General features: G+C 28.8%; 2 protein-coding genes across 4 annotated transcripts; one reads left to right on the top strand and one right to left on the bottom strand.

Annotated features, from left to right (window-relative positions):
* Positions 1 to 1,965: 1,965 nt before the first annotated feature.
* LOC110605485 (probable serine/threonine-protein kinase PBL15) lies at positions 1,966 to 5,586 on the top strand. Its single transcript, XM_021744084.1, has 5 exons — positions 1,966 to 2,442; positions 3,567 to 3,702; positions 3,806 to 3,942; positions 4,126 to 4,249; positions 5,076 to 5,586. The coding sequence occupies exons 1-5, from the start codon at positions 2,020 to 2,022 to the stop codon at positions 5,480 to 5,482; spliced, it is 1,227 nt and encodes a 408-aa protein (XP_021599776.1). The 5' UTR covers positions 1,966 to 2,019; the 3' UTR covers positions 5,483 to 5,586.
* Positions 5,587 to 5,678: 92 nt separating this feature from the next.
* LOC110605484 (protein NUCLEAR FUSION DEFECTIVE 4) lies at positions 5,679 to 9,919 on the bottom strand. 3 transcript variants are annotated; one of them, XM_021744081.2, is made up of 4 exons: positions 9,497 to 9,707; positions 9,140 to 9,253; positions 6,729 to 7,633; positions 5,679 to 6,412 (listed from the first exon to the last, which is right to left on the bottom strand). In XM_021744081.2, the coding sequence occupies exons 2-4, from the start codon at positions 9,140 to 9,142 to the stop codon at positions 5,941 to 5,943; spliced, it is 1,380 nt and encodes a 459-aa protein (XP_021599773.1). In that variant the 5' UTR covers positions 9,143 to 9,253; positions 9,497 to 9,707; the 3' UTR covers positions 5,679 to 5,940. The 3 variants fall into 3 exon arrangements, with proteins under 3 accessions (XP_021599773.1, XP_021599772.1, XP_021599774.1); XM_021744080.2 differs by lacking the exon at positions 9,140 to 9,253 and having other exon boundaries at positions 9,497 to 9,919; XM_021744082.2 differs by lacking the exon at positions 9,497 to 9,707 and having other exon boundaries at positions 9,140 to 9,453.
* Between the last annotated feature and the right edge of the window lie 7,159 nt (positions 9,920 to 17,078).

Here is a 17,078-nt window from a genome sequence, read left to right as displayed (position 1 = left end):
TGTTATTTTTAATAATATAGAGAAATTAAATCATATTAAGATTAAAATATTTTAGTTATATTTTAAAATACTAAAAATAAAATGTAAAAAAAATTATTAGAAATCAAAATCGAACAAATCAAATCGAATCGAATCAGACTGGTTTGATTCGATTCAATTTCTGACCAAAATCAGTTCGGTTCGATTTTCATAAATACTAAAATTTCAATTTTCGATTTATTCAGTTCGGTTTAATTTTGAATTTATTGATTTCCTTGAGGTTGTAGTGATAATCAATAGAAAGTCGCAATTACTATAATATCTCAAGCATGTTGTTGCACTTGTTAGGCAAAAGCTTATGAAGAATTGGACTTTTCATATTAAGCATGTTTATCATGAAGCTATGAAGAATTGGACTTTTCATATCAACCATGTTTATCGTGAAGCAAATTTGGTAGCATATTGGATGGCCAAGCTCGCCCTATGAAGAATTGGACTTTTCATATTAACCATGTTTATAGTGAAGTGAGGATGGCCAAGCTCGCCAATAATGTTGGACCTAGTACCTTTATTGTGGACGACTGTCCTGAAGATCTCCTTAGTATTATTTCACAAGCTACACAACCTATGGCTTAGCAATGGTTTCTCTTGAGGTTAGGCTCTCCTTATTATATATATAAAAAAAATGAAATACAAATATCAATCACAAATCACTTACCAGTTTATAGTTTGCTAAAATAATAACAATGCAACTAAAAAATATAAATTAAATAGTATTGTAAAAAAAATTAAATGAAAATAAAATAACTAAATTTAAAATTACATTTCAATTAATAAAAAAAAATCTAATTAATTTTATGAACCAAACATTTTTAAATTTTACAAACTACATTTCTAACAATGAAAAAAAGTCAACTTCAAAAAAAGTATACCTTTAATTTTACAAAAATTAAAAAATGAAAGTAAAAAAGTTAAAATAATTTATGCATATTATTTTAGGTTTATGTTAACTATTTTCATAGATATGATTAATTTTAATTTTGCAGAAATTAAAGAAATTAAAATAAAAATAAAAATAATTTCTACACATTAATTTAATTCTTTTTTAAGAAATGTAGTTAATTTTAATTTTGTAAAAATTAAAAAATAAAATTGAAATAAAAAAATTAAAATAATTAGGATATCACTGTGTGTAAAATAATTATTTGTTAATATACCAAAAAAAATTATAAAAATTAAATAAAATATCCAAACCAATCTAAGATTGCAATGGTTCCAATTGATTGAATTTACTCTTAAATACCCTAGTGTTAACTTTTTTTTATATCCATTTGATGATTCAAACACATAATTCTTCATAATTTATTACTGAATAATATATTCAGCAAGGATTTAAAAGTGAATTTACACATTGAAAGTAAAGTTGAATTTTTTTATTATAAACCATTCAGTATTTAAAATTGAATTAATCTGAATTCGGACCGAGCAACTGCACAAGAGGTAAAACATTCTATTTCGAGTTTTCGTGTCGGATAATTTCACTAAGAAAAACACTCTTTCTCAAACTTTTAAAGGTTTTTCGTACTCAAAATTTTAATTCGAGATTTCTAATAAAAGGTGAGGGGAACTATGCCATCCCATCTTATTCCTTAACAATAAAGTTGGGTTTCTTTCGACAAGCTTATATCAGCTTTCTTTATCCCTTCAACAGAAATGGATAATCACGTAAACAACATATAAAAATATTGGCATTTTCTGCATGAAGAAAGTACAAAGGTGAGTAGGTGACAAAGCCAAGAAAATATTAAACAAAAATATCATCATAAATTTTTTTTTATTAAAAATAAATAAATAATACCCATTTAGTAGAGTGGTTAGAGCAGTTGAAGAAAGAATGTCTTACTCCAATTTTTTTTTTTTTAATATAAAAATCAACCCAATAATTTTCTCTTTAATATAAACTCAACCAAACCCATCACACACCAATCCTCCATAAACACAATAGATTTTAATTCTTCAACACAATTTTCAGCAGAAGAAATGAAAGAGTCTTCAAATAACAAGCAGTGGAGGCCATTCACAGCCAATTGCTGTTCAGCAAAAGACCAGACAATCTTGGGAAACTTCAGCAGATGCAGGCCTTCAAAGACAGAGATGTCCAAGAACATAGCTCCATTGCCATCATTTAGGAAGCTGTCATTTTCAGACATAAGTAGGTCTTCTTCCATGAAAATAGATGAAGAGCTTGCTGGATGTTTAGGGCCAGACTTGTATGATTTTGAACTGAGTGAGTTAAGAGCTATAACTCACAATTTCAGCAGCAATTATTTGCTTGGAGAAGGTGGCTTTGGAACTGTTCATAAAGGTTATATTGATGACAATTTCAGACAAGGCTTGAAGGCTCAACCTGTTGCTGTTAAGCTTCTTGATATTGAAGGTCTCCAAGGCCACAGAGAATGGCTGGTATTTTTTTTTTTTAATTATTTTTATTTATATATATTTTCCTTCAAAAATTCAGATTTTATTCAAGGTCAATTCAACCAAAAATTATTATTTTATTATTATTAAAGTTCAGGAAGTCATTTTTTTTTTTTTAAAATTTCTGTAAAAATGGTTTAAAATGAAAAAAAATTCTGTAAAAATGATTTAATTTTTCATTTTAGACTAATTTTTTTATGGGAAATTTATAATTTAGTCTTGAAGTATTGCCATTATTAATAAATCAGTTCTTATATTTTCAGAAATTTATTAAAACATTTTTATTTTTTCTTTTCATCAACAAAATAATCATTCCGTCTATTTCCGTTATTAAAAATATAATAAAATATCAAATTATCTCCTTATTTTCTTCCTCATCCTCCTCTTTCTTCTTTTTCTTCATCAATTCTTCCTCTTCTTTCTCTTTTTCTTTTTTGATTCTTTTTTGATTCTTTTTCTTTAAAAAGGAGGATGAGGAAGCAATGATTCTTCTTCTTCTTCTTCATCATTATTATCTTCTCTTTCTTCTTCTTCTTCTTTTTTTTCTTTTTCTTTTATGCTTTTTTTTTTTTATTCTTTTTCGAAGAGGAGAAGGAGGATATTGGACTATTTCGTTGATGGAAAGAAATGATAAGAACGTTTTAATAGATATGGAAAAAGATAAAAATATTTTAATAGATTTCTAAAAATATAGAGAATAAGAATATTTTAATAGATTTCTAAAAATGTAGAGACTGACTTATTAATAATAGCAATATCCAAAAACTAAATAAGAGATTTCATTTGAGGGCAAAATTAGATTTTAAAAATTTTCTCTCTGATTTTTTATCTATTTTTAACGGAAAAGAGGACGGAAAGATTATTTCGTTGACGGAAAGAAAAGTTAAGAACGTTTTAATATATTTATAAAAATACAGACAACAACTTGTTAATAATAGTAATACTCAGAAACTAAATTGTAAATCTCCTCTTTCTATTTTAAATATTTAAAAATATGAAAAATATTTTATACAAAATACTCGAGTCAATTAACAAATATTTTTTAAAATATTTTAATTGTATTAAAATTAAAAAAATATATAAAATAATTTATATATAAAATGGTGCAGGCAGAAGTGATATTTCTGGGACAACTGAGGCATCCAAATTTGGTAAAATTGATTGGGTATTGTTGTGAGGATGAAGAGAGACTTCTTGTGTACGAGTTCATGCCCAGAGGCAGCTTAGAAAATCACTTATTTAAGAGTAAGTTTTTATATTAAAAAAAATAATTAATATATTTTAATTTATAATTGAAAAATATTTGATTTTATATTAATTAAATTATAATAATTGAATTGAAGTGCAGGAATATCTGTATCGTTGGCATGGGGAACGAGGCTGAAGATAGCAATTGGAGCAGCAAAGGGCCTTTCTTTTCTTCACAGTGCTCACAGCCCTGTCATTTACCGTGACTTCAAGACTTCCAATGTCTTGCTTGATTCCGTGCGTTTCTTTTATTATTACTCCTTATTATAATTTTTATTTATTTTATTTTATATATATATTAAAAATTATATTTTTTATTAATTTTTTAAAATACAATCTCAGTATTATTAAATTAAAATTATTAATAATTTTTATTTAACTTTAAAATAAAATTTGAATTTGTGTTGATTTTTTTTTCAGGATTTTAATGCAAAATTATCAGATTTTGGACTTGCAAAAATGGGACCAGAGGGATCAGACACACATGTAACTACTAGAGTGATGGGTACCTATGGATATGCTGCACCGGAGTATGTCTCTACAGGTTTCACCTCTATTACCTCTTTTTTAATAAAAAGAAAAAAAAACTTTTTCAAATATTATTTTCAATTTTCAAATTAAATATATATAATAATTATATTTTCATTATTAATTATCATTAAAATCCATTGTTAATATGATTATTGAATAATTTTTCTATCTAATAAATAGATTTATTTTAACTTGATTTGTGTTTTTCTTTAATTTGTAGTTTTACTTTGTAAATAATTATCATTAAATAAGTTGCTAAATTCTAATTCAATACTGAAATCTAAAAAGTATAAGTAAAGTGAGCCAAAAATCAAACTAGTCAGTAAAAACACTACTAATTTAATAATATTTGAACTATTTTTAGTTTAAGGTTTGGAATTTGAATTTTAAACAGATTAAAAAATTATTTTTTCATCCTTAAATTATATCAAAATTAACACATAACTTTTTCTATTTTTAATACTCAATCAATTTACCTCTTATATTTTTATTCTGTCGAACTAAAATACTTTATTTATATTTGAAATTTTTTTTCAAATTATAAGAATTAAAGTTATTATTTTTGAAAAATAAAGTTTAATTTTTAACATAATTCAAAGATATAAAAAAAAATCAATATATTTTTTAGGGCATTTTGATGATTTTTCATACAATTAACTGAGTGATAGACATGTTAATTTTAATAAAATTGAGGGACAAAAACATAATTCTTCTTACTAATTACTAAATGAAAAAATATTATTGGGATTAAGAAAAGATATATTACCTTTTCATCCTTAAATTATGTTAAAATTAATGTAATTCTTCTTATTAATTACTGAATGAAAAATGTTTGTCAGGGCATTTAACAACCAAGAGTGATGTGTATAGCTTTGGAGTAGTACTGTTAGAGCTGCTAACAGGGAGGAGAGCAATGGACAAATCAAGAGGGAAGAATGAGCAAAACCTAATAGATTGGACAAAGCCATACCTAACAAGTAGCAGAAGATTGAGATTCATAATAGATCCAAGGCTTTCAGGGCAATACTCAGTTAAAGGGGCAAAGCAAATTGCAAATTTAGCTTTGCAGTGCATAAGTGTGAACCCTAAAGACAGGCCAAAAATGGCAGCCATTGTTGAAACACTTGAAGCTTTACAACACTACAAGGATATGGCTGTCACATGTGGCCAATGGCCTCCTTCACCAAAATCCAAGACTAGTAATGGAGTTTCAACTCAAGTCAGACTCCAACAAAGAAAAAACTAAGTAAATCTTAGTTTTCTCGTGTAATTTGTTAGCTTATATGTGTATTTATGTTATGAGTAGATATGCCTTGTAAATATGATATGTGAAGTAAATTATATTAATACATATGGGAAATATATAAACCTTTGGAGTTTAAAATTAAATATACTATTTATTCCAAAATATAGCTAATTTTTTTAAATTTTACTAAAAAAAATGAAAAAGAAAGCTATGAATTTTCATCGATAAAGAATGGATAATTTCATCGTCGATTAGCTATACAAACAATATTCAAATAGCTATACAATTATTACAAGATCTGTTGCCTGATTACAACATAAAAATACCTATACAAACTTTTTTCCCTTCTGCAAAACAAACGCCTCCTGATCCCAAGTAACTCGGCATCCTTCTTCTATTGAATCCAAACAATATTCAAATGTATGATCTCTCTCCATAAAAAATTCCAATGCTCTATCTTAATACAGTTGTGTAGAAATCCTATTTCTTTCAAACAGATCATAGGCATGCCTTGTCCTTAAGAATAACAGCAAACTAGAACCTAACCCCAAAACTGAAAGGCACCCCCACCATACAAATGTTAAGAAATAGCATTTCCTCCCCATGCAAACCACTGAATCAGTAATAATGTTTAGGCCAACACTGCTTGCATTAGAATCATACACTATAGCAGCAACCAATCCATAGATAAGTGAACCTAATGGAATGTTGGTAATGAGAATGTTGTGGTTCACACCTATGCTGTTCGGTCCAAATAGCTCGGATGTTATCGATACAGCTGCAGCGAATATGAACCCGGAACTCAATCCAACTAATGCAGTGCCTATCTTCAATGCCAGTGCACTGCCTGATATGGCAAGAAGGAAGAAAGCAATTGGAGTTGGTACAAGAGCAATGGTTAGCCATGCAGTCCTTGCAAAATACATCTTCCTGCAAAATTCAAGATGGAATTATTGTTATAGTCATTCATTCTTCGTATAAAATTTCATCTCAAGAGACTGAGTATGTGCTATTTTATGTGGCTTAAATTTGGAGATGTTTTTCATGATCCAAATTATGATATGACTCAAACCTATTATGGCAATATTGTAAAAATTTCGTTAAACACACAAGAGTTAGGATCTAAGAGTTCTGAGACATTATATCTTACTCTTTTCATCATATTGAAATTGTATCTCTATCCTTCTAGACCTTATGGTCGTTGTCTAACTGTGTGTGTGCCTACTATAACAGCATGATTACTTACACCCGTAAATAGTCTGGTGCAGCTGAAAGTAGTCGGCCGAAAAAGGAAAAGGCTGAATACATAGTGAGAAGAGTTGTAGTGTGCTTGCTTTGTCCCAGTGATTGTGCTATTTGGCCTAGGTTGTTGCTGTACACGAGGCCAATTGTGCCTCCACAAAAATATGCAATGTAGTATAACCAAAAATCCAACCTTCGAACAAGCAAAGATGCTGGATGCTCTTCCCCAAGCATTATCAGCCTATCTTTCCCAACAATTGTCTCACAGCACCCTTCCTTTTCCCTTGGGCTTTTCTGTATTGCAACTCCACCATCCCCATTCTCATGATTACTCAGCTCACGGGTAAGGAGCTCTTTATGAAGCTCAAGATCATCAACATCCACAAGAATAAAGCCAGAGCCTTGAAGGTGGAAACTAGAATGAATGGTATGGTGAAACCAGTCTCTAGCATAGACAACACCAGGGATGCACAATGGGAACATGAGAAGAAGAAGTGCTCCACCTAAGAGTAGAGAAGCTTCTGTTGAATTAGATGAGGTTGAACTGAAGAGAAGGAGATAGACTCCTGTGAAAATGGCTATGAAATTCAATATGAGAAATATGATAGAATCACGGCGAACTCCGTCAGGGGAGAGGGGATCTAAAGATGGTTGGCGGAGAATTGGGAGCAAAGCTACAATGGAAGTGATAAGGGGAACAAGGGCATTTAAAAGAAGATATATATCATCTGATGATGGATCTATTGCATTGCCAGCCAGAGTATATAAAGCTGCACTAACACCATTGAAGGCTACAGTGAGAGATAAAGCTAGGGCTCTGCTAGCTGGGAAATTTTGAATGCAGAGTACAAAGCATACAGTGTTGAACCAGCAGATGCTGCATCCAGCCAGCAAACAAAGGAGAAACACCTGCCATATTTTTCAAAATTATTATATGTATGTTCTTCTGATCATGAAAGACAGCAAAAGAGAAATTGAGATTTAGGAAAATATAAGCATTTTTGCATAACACTGCTTTTAAAATTTTATCCGACAAAAGTCATTTTAAACAAGTAGAATAAGAAAGGCCATTTTGAACAAGTAGAATAAAACGTTAATGTTGATAACCAAATCACAGTTTCTGGGAATGCAGCTTTATTGACTTATTGTATTTTGATTTTCAGAGAAAGAATATGACTTCAACTTGAAAGAAAAAGAGCACAAAGAATCAATCACATATAGGCTAAACTAATATCCTCTTACACGAATCTACTAAATGTAGATTTATTAGTCAAGCTGCTCTTAGACAAGTGGAAAAATTGAGGACCTAATATATATTTATATTTTATGCAGCAAAATTTTCTGCATTTATTGCTATTCCCATGATCTGTTTTGATGACCTACAGTTCATGATACTGGAATCCCAACTAGCATTCACATCATTACTTACCATAAAAATAAAATTTCATCAATATACTGGTGGCTTTGTATAGAATTTCCAGATTATGTATATCCTCGAAATCACAGTTATTGATTTTCTCCTAAACAAGGATCAAAGTTTGGTGTTAAGGTGGTAGCCCAGCATTTAAACCTCTGAACTTCTATACTAGCTAAATAGGAGTGACAAAAATTCTGTTCAAATAAAAAAAACCAACTGAACCGATTTAACTTAGAAATTCAGTTTGGTCTTTTGGTAGTTTGGTTTTTGATTTTAAGAAACGCAGTTCATCTGGTTAAGTTGGTCTGCTGAAAATTTTAGCTTATTTAGTTTGGTTCAGTTTGATTTTCTCCTTAGTTCAATTCAATTAAATTTTTCTTGCTAAAACCTATATTTATTTAGGTTATTTATTTTCTAAACCAAACCAACCGATGTGCACCTCTATAGTCAAATGGTTATTCTGTACTCCTGGAATGAATGGTGTGTAATGGATTGAAGTAAGAGAAGAAAGAAGAAGACAAAGAAATGAAGCAAACAAATTAGACGGATTTGAAAGGGGAAGATGCTTTTGCACATCACAAGTTTGGAAGTATTGCGACCACCACATTTGTAATGGGTTATCAACAGTATGTGGTATGAACTCATGGCGGACACCAAGGGATTCTTGGGAAGTTTCTCTTCCCAAGTTTCACTTAAAGTCACTATCATTAAACCGAAATCAAAGCACAATAAATAAGCTCAAAGAAATAAAACTTTACTGCAACCCAACCCAAATCCAGCAAAAAAGGAGCCGTAGGGAGGGCAGGACAATTAGGAATCCTTGAGAAAAGCATCTTCCCACTAGTCAATATGAAGAAGTATTTTCAAGTAAGCGAAAGAGAAACTGGAATCTTTCCTATCAAAGAAATCCACGCCAAGGTAAAGAGAAAGAATTGTAGCAAGTCACTAAGATATATAGGGGGCTCAGTGAAAATCAGACGCAAAGGCGTGGCACTCACCATATCAGAGAGTGACCATCTTCCCTCCAGCAGCTACACAAACAGCTTCTCAAACTTTACAACCATTTGCAGGGGAGAATTACGGATGCTTATAAATACTCCAGTTAAAAACAACTGAATCCAAACCAAAATCTTCATCTTAAAGAGGAAGTAAGAGCTCCATAGTAGGAGACTAAAATAAAATATAATCTCCATTTCCATTCATTTCAACTGTAGCTAACAACTTACCAAATATTTTCTCAAAACAGAAATATTATGAATAAAAACTCAAAAGAAAACTTCTCCAAACAAACATATAAATGGAAGGAAGGAAGGAATCATATAAGCATATTAAAACAAGTTAAAGAAGAAGCATACCAAGATATAAGGCAAAACGATGACGTTTCTAATGACAAGCCACTGAAAACCATAACCAAAGAATCCAATAAAAGCAGACATGAAAAGAACCACCCATAATGGAAAATGGTTCAAAGCCAATCCTGAAGACCATCCAAACACCTTACCAAGATCAGAAGCAACTGCTAAGTAATTTAGTTGCACCTGAGATATACCAAGCACAGATTTCAACTGTGATGAGTACGCCGAGAAATCAAAATTCGTGCCTGTAAATGCTTGAATCCATATAGTGGCCACTAGAATCATCCATTTCCTCGATTGCCCAGCCATTTTTAGTATTGTTTTGCTCTCGGAAACTGCTTCTGGCTGCTGTTCTTGGTCGTCGGAGTCGGACACTGCTCTTCTGCGTGCCCCTACTTGCTTCTTTCGGAAATCTCTACGTGACTCATTTATATAGCCAGTTTTCGCTTTATATTTATGCCAGTTTTTATTTTTGTTTTTTATTTTCCTTTTTTTTCTTCCTCTTGCTTTTCGATGGGCTTGTTTGCTGTTTTTTCCTTCTTTTTTTTACACATTTTCTGTGGGAGAAATTTTTTAGATCATTTATGATGTTTTTGTATTAAATTTATTTGTAATAGAAATTCTTTTTAATCTCACTCTAAAGATTTTGATAAAAAAATCTATTTTACATAATTAAATAAAAATTAAAATAATGAATACTTAATTTTACATAATTAAATAAAAATTTCCATAGCTTTTCGTTAGAGTTTTATATATTTAGAGTTTGACAGTTATAACTTTTATAAAGTTAGAATTTAACAGTTATAATATACAGTTAAATAATAAATTCTACACAGTTATAAATATTTTTAATTATTTTTAAATCATGCATCCATCATTGTATTATTACCCTCGTTTTCACTGTTCCTAAGAATAGTGAAAGTGCTATTTTACCCCTGATTTTATTTTGTCTTTTGTGATTGTACTCCGTTCTGCGATGGTTGTTAGTGTTTAGATTGAATTAAAATATTAATTTTTATTATTTATTATTTAATAATTATTATTTAATAATTAAATTAGTAATTATTAAAATTTATTTTTCTTAACATTCAATCGACACTACTAACTGTATTTTTTTATATTTATATTCTTTTATTTTTCATAAATTTACATATTTATTTTATATTAAATTTTTTATTTTAAATATTATATAAATAATTAACCACTAATTATTAATATTTAACTAATAATAAAATAATTAATAATTATTAAAATAACAATAATTAGTTAAATTACTCAAATCACTGATATATCGAATACCAGTATTTGTTAAGCAATGGTTGATCTTCAAGACACGTGTCTGATAGTGATTTGTTGCATTTTATTTTCATTATTTAAAGATAATAATTGTTTTTTTCTTTTAATTTTTATTATATATATGTATATATGTATTATCTGAAATTTTATTTAAATTTCAAGTGGTTAAACTATTTAATTATATCATTTTATTTGAAACTATTTTGAACAATTGTAATTTGTAATAAATAACAATTTTACCCATTGTGAAATTGGGGCTTGATAGATTTTTCCATTCTTAATGCTTAAGGAAATAATTTAACTGAGCATCAGATTTGCTGGGAGAGAATCACTCACCACTCACCACTCAACATCGACTAACAAAAACAATTGGAGCAATTTGCATATGTTTGTAATTTTGTAGCCATTGGTTTCTATATAAAAACGGAAACACATTATTTAAAAAATTGTATATCCATTCATTTTGCTATGATTTATTTTATAAAAATAATTTTTTATTAAATTATATATAATTTTAATTTTATTTAAAATAATATTTTTTTAAAAAATAAATTCTCTCATTTACAAAGAAATAATTATTAAATATTAATTAAATTACATTTTATTAAAATTCTTCATTCCAAATATGTATGGTAATTTATTTAAAAAATTATTATTTAATTTTTATAATATAAAGAAATTTATAAATTAACTTTGATTTTAAAAAATATATTAAAATATTATAATATTTTAAAAAATTTATTAGTGAATTTTTCTTTTAATATTTTCATTAAGTAATTATTTAATCTCTATAATTTTAAAAAATTTATTAATTAATTTTTTAAATTATTAAAAAAATTAATTAATTTTTTATATTAAAAATATTTTCAATTTTTTATAATATTTAAAGATTAAAATTAATTAAAATTAATAAATAAATTTTTTAATATTTTTTTTAAAATAAAAAAAAATTAACTAGTAAAAATCAGAAACACCAAAGCTAAGGTGCTTTGCAGATATAGAATTTTATGGGGTCGCTCTGTCGAGCGTGTTACTCACGTAACAGTAGTACGTGGTTGTTAGGGAAATTTTCAGAATCATAAATGGCAATAAATTCTTGGGACCCACGAAGATTCCTACGACATAATATTAATTTTTGACGTAATAATTCAACTGCAAACAAAAAGAAATAACTGGAACCTTCACCTAAATTTCAAACCCAAACTGCCGGCCAACCTCGTGATCTTCCAGCCTCTAATTTTCTTTATTTCACCCCCGGAAAAACAAAAATATTTTTTTTTCATTTAATTTGAAACTTATTTGATTTTAGAATAATTTATAACATAATTTTTGAGATTTACTATTTATAATAATTTAATTTCTTTAATTTAAATTAACTTCTTTCATCAATAATTAATTATAAAAATTTTATTATTGATGATCTGAAATCCAGAAAAATATAATTTTTACAATGGGCTCTATAAAATTTAAAAAAAGCTTAAATATAGAGAAAAGTATTTCTCCTTTTATATATTTTCTTTTGTCTGCTAGTGACGTGCCAACAGAACGAGTATCATTAGACCACTTGTATCTGCTACGCTGATACGGATGTATGAAGAAATCAGATCTCTGCCTCATGTGTAACGGTCTTTGATTCTCTCTGTGCGCGTGTAGGCGGGTCTACAAGGCGGATAGATGAATCCTTCTTCGGGTTCCGGACTGGGCCGGAGGGTAGGAACAAAGTTGGGCCCAAATGGGATCGGTTCGAGGTACAGTGAAGACCAGGTCGGCCTGGTGGAGAAAGCCAGATGAAGCCCGGTTGTGAGGCTGAGCGGATTGGACCCAGTTCGCGTGAGTGGCTTAAGGATTTCTAAGTAATGAGCTATTTTCATGGGTTTGACTCTAGACTAGGGTGAGGTGAGCCCAGAGACTTTTTACTATTAAATAAACAAGAATTAAATTATGAATTTTGCTAAACTAAATTTCATAAATTATATTGTACATTACTTTTAATTTTAAGAATTTTAGATAATTTTTTTTTGTGAAACATAGAATAACTATTTATGAGTTGTCATTATATATATATTTTTTAAAAAGCTACACATTATCTTTAACTTAATCAGGATTGATCTTATTTATATAAATGGACAGAGATACGATGCACGCAAAAGCATTTTATCAAAACTCATTGGTTAGGTAGTTTACATCACAAATTTGAAGGAGACAGCAAGGAGTCGATTCCAGATTACCCGAATGATACCTTAACTAATAAGTGGGTGGAGCAAAAAGGAAAAATCTCATCCACAAAATTGGGATACAAACACCAAACAATTAAATAATAAAAATTATTCCTTTTTAGTGTTTTACTTAAAACATTATAAATAAAAAAAATATTTTTATATTTTCTAAAATGTGTTGCAATTATAAAAATACTTATTTAAGTTCAATTATTAAGAATTATATTTATATTTAAACACTCAAAATAGAGATATGTGAAGCAATCAAATATACTTAAATTGATAGCTTTAATTTTTAAAAAATTTATCCATGTGATAAAAAATAAATTTATGTTGCGATTAATTAAATTTATAAAAAAATAAATATAAAAATAATTAACATTTACAATACTAATTTCAATACTTAAATCAATAAACGGTAGAATATTTAGTTATGTAAAAATCGTACGTTTTTATCTATGTGATCATTAATTTATATATTTTAAAAATTTAATAATAATATAACTGATTCATTAATAAAAAAATTTTAGCGGCCCATTAATTCATAATTTCATTATTATAAATATTACGAGAATTTGTTAAATTATAAATATTAACACTAACCGTAATTTTATGTAAAAGTTCGATATATTTAAAAAAGAATGAACCTTTAATGAAAAGCTGAATACGTATAATGTTTGTACGTTTTTAGAAGTAGAACTACATATCAACTTATTAAAATTTTATTACGTGATTTTATTTTATAGTGAGAATTTATTTTGAATGATTATCGTATAATATTATTTATAATAATTTATTTAAATAGTCATATTTATTTCATACATTAATATTAAATAATTTAAACTTAGTAAAAAATTAATAAAAATATATGTATGAAAAATAAAAATTAATATTATTTTAACATTTTTAAAGAAATAGATAATTTTGAGATATTTTTTTTTTAAAAAAATGATGGTTATTGTGGATTCAGAAATTAAAATGTCAATTCCTCATTTATAAAAGTACAAGGAAAAGCTAAATTACGTATGACTTACGTTCATGATTGGAATTAACAAATTCAACCTAATATTTCATAAAGTTTTTAAATCATGCATGCGTCATTATATTCATCATATTTTCATTTTGCAATAATAATAATAATAATTATTAATCAGGGCAGGTCAGCTCAAAAGCTAAGTCAAAACCTTTGCCGTCGATGGGGATGAAATTGGTCAATGTTGGGTTCCAGCCTTGTGGTCAATGTTCCGTTCTACACCCGATAATAAACTATTCTCATTCTACCATAAAAAATATATTTAATTTTTTTTTATTTTTTCCTGTATAAATTGTAAGTCATTTCTTGTTGGTCTATTTAATATTTAATTTTAAAAAATAAATTAATAATTAAATAATACAAGTAAATGCTATATTAAAATGAGGAAAAAATGGTATATTAAAAAAATATTATATAAAATTTATTGCATGTAACTATATTAATTATATTATTTTAATCCTAAAAAGATAAATAGACTAGTTTTTTTTATTTTTACAAATAGGCTTAGCATAGAAAATTTTCATTTGTCTATATAATATAAATTACACAGTGAGTCTAAAAATATTAAATTTTATTTTTAATTTAAATTTATTAATAAATTATTATTAAAAGGTTAAATAAAATTATGAATTTAAAATTTTGAGTGATATTTTATTCATTTTATTTGATTTTATTTAGATATTTTTTATCTTTTAATGATAATTTAAAGGTATTTTTAAACTGAAAAATGAATTTTAATATTTTTAACTCTTCTTATATAATTCAGGGTAAATTACAAAAATATTTTAAATTTTTTATAATATTTAATAAATAAAATTAATAAAAAATTAATTAATAAATTTTTAAAACTTTTAAAAATAAAATGGAATTAGCCCTAAATCTCCTTGAGTTCCACATATGTAATTATCATTAAACTACGCCATCATCATTAACTTACGCCAACTCTTATAAATATTTTATAAAAAGGGACAACTTTTTAAATTAAATATTTAATATAAAATTATACAATATTGAAATAAAAATGTATATTTTGACTCAAGAATTTTTCACATAAAAAAACAATTAAATTATTAAAATAAATCAACTAAAACTTTTAAATTTTAAAAAATAAATTAAATCTATTTTTAATAATAGGATAAACCTAATAAGCCATCCTCCGTGAAAAGGAAGACCGATTCCTAATCAAAATTTGAATGATTATTATACTTTAAACTTAGAGAAAAGATCTGATTTTAAGATAGGTCGGTTTCAGATCGAATAGATTCGTCCTCTCAAACATTAGGACTAGTCTCTATAAGGAAATTGCCATTAGACAGCTAAAATCCAGAAAATTCTCTTTACGCTTACGAGTACGAGATTCTCGACCAATCAGCCAATGAAAATCCCTTAACTAATAGGCCGGCCACATTGTCATCGGATTATTAGGAAATTATGTATTTACCTCTACCTTCTAACGGTATAATAAAAGGAGAATAATCACATAGGCAGATGTACATTATTTTCCTACGCAAATACTCACAAATTCTTTATTCACTATTTTCTTCAGTTTACTGACTTGAGCGTCGGAGTGACTGCCGTGGATACCCACCACCTCACTTTCTCTTTCTTACAGGTTTAGCCAATCATAACTCAACTCAACTCCGATGCGGCCGCAACATCATTTTAGTTTCAGCAACATTATTCAGTTTCGTTGCTGGAAAATCTCTTGAATTCTCTCTATTTATTTAAATTAAAACCGGTTTCTTATCATTTTTCTCTTAAAAAAAATTTTCACCTTTTCCTCTCGACATGGCCGGAATCTCACAAGCTGCTTCTAAGAGTGTTACCAATGAGGACGCCATCATTTCTTTTACCCTTATCAATGGACAAAATGCGCCCTCAATAGTCAATGAAGTAAATCTCAACAATCTAAGCATTAAGTAGATGATCCAGTTCGTGAGAAGGTTGCATGTTACTTTCAAGTAATACAAAGCTTGGAAAGAAGCATCGCTCCTGGCTCCCAGTGTAAGGGAGGAAGTCTCATCGACACCTCAAGGTCTTGGGCAAGGGCAATCCAAATGCAGTCCAAAGGAAAGGACAAGTTCAAAGAAGAGGAGTCATCAGACGATACACCAAAAGATGATGAAAAAAAGCTAGTACGGGTTGTTCCAAGGCACCAAAAAGGACCAAAAGAGGACAAAAAAAAGAGCCAAAAAAAGACTAGAAGCCGAAGAAACAAGGATATAGGGAAGAACAGGAAGGTTACCCAGTCTCCCGAGGAAGGGATGACCAAAGTAAATATAAGAATTGCGCCCCATTAAATGACTTACAAACACATATTCTAATGTGGTTTAGGAAAAATGGCAAGAAGTTCAGGTGGCCTCTCAAATCCTAAGAAAGCTGGAAAACGAGGCAGGATCAGATACTGCCATTTTCATGTAGACCACGGATATGTAACGGAGGAGTGCCAGCAACTGAAAGAAAAGATCAAAAGATCAGTAAGGAACGACACGCTTCAAAAATTCATAAGAAAAAGAAAAGATAGGAGGCTTGAGCTCAAGGTAATAATTCCCCAAAACACCCCTTGGTAGTGAACTTGTGGGGGTTATTCATGTGATTACAGGAGGATTGAGTATTAATAGAGGAATGTCACAGACGTTCAGTTCCTGGATCCAGGTCCGAGCTTTGAAATTGATCAACTTCTTTGATAGGAAAATCAGAATCATTGGATGGATGAAAGAATGGAGACAAGAATAAAGGCATAAGGCAATTGCTAGGCCATCTAGGCATTGGTCTCACTAATCGAGGCCATAAGGCAATTGCTAGACCATCCGGACGCAGGTCCCATTAATCAAGGCTATAATCGCCAGGCCAGATCACAAGGCAGTTTTCGTCAGACCACTCAGGCGTTGGTCCTACTAATCAAGGCCATAAGGCAATTGCAAGGCCATCAAGGCACTGGACCCACTAATCAAGGATATAAGGCAGTTTTTGTCAGACCACTCGGGCATTGGTTCTGCTAATCAAGGCCATTAAGATGCTAGTGCCACTAATCAAG

The sequence above is a fragment of the Manihot esculenta genome, chromosome 17, assembly GCF_001659605.2.
Source record: "Manihot esculenta cultivar AM560-2 chromosome 17, M.esculenta_v8, whole genome shotgun sequence".
In the NCBI taxonomy this organism is placed as follows: Eukaryota; Viridiplantae; Streptophyta; class Magnoliopsida; order Malpighiales; family Euphorbiaceae; genus Manihot; species Manihot esculenta.
The sequence above is the reverse complement of the archived record's forward strand: the minus strand, read 5'-3'. Positions and strand labels throughout refer to the sequence as shown.

What these genes read in the sequence shown, in the direction of transcription:
- LOC110605485 (XM_021744084.1), top strand. Translation starts at nt 2,020, where the DNA reads ATGAAAGAGTCTTCAAATAACAAGCAGTGGAGGCCATTCACAGCCAAT. An exon ending in AAGGCCACAGAGAATGGCTG is followed by an intron (nt 2,443 to 3,566) that starts GTATTTTTTTTT and finishes AAAATGGTGCAG; the next exon opens with GCAGAAGTGATATTTCTGGG. An exon ending in AGAAAATCACTTATTTAAGA is followed by an intron (nt 3,703 to 3,805) that starts GTAAGTTTTTAT and finishes ATTGAAGTGCAG; the next exon opens with GAATATCTGTATCGTTGGCA.
- LOC110605484 (XM_021744080.2), bottom strand. Translation starts at nt 9,805, where the DNA reads ATGGCTGGGCAATCGAGGAAATGGATGATTCTAGTGGCCACTATATGG. An exon ending in TCGTTTTGCCTTATATCTTG is followed by an intron (nt 7,634 to 9,496) that starts GTATGCTTCTTC and finishes AAAATATGGCAG; the next exon opens with GTGTTTCTCCTTTGTTTGCT. An exon ending in GCACCAGACTATTTACGGGT is followed by an intron (nt 6,413 to 6,728) that starts GTAAGTAATCAT and finishes TGAATTTTGCAG; the next exon opens with GAAGATGTATTTTGCAAGGA.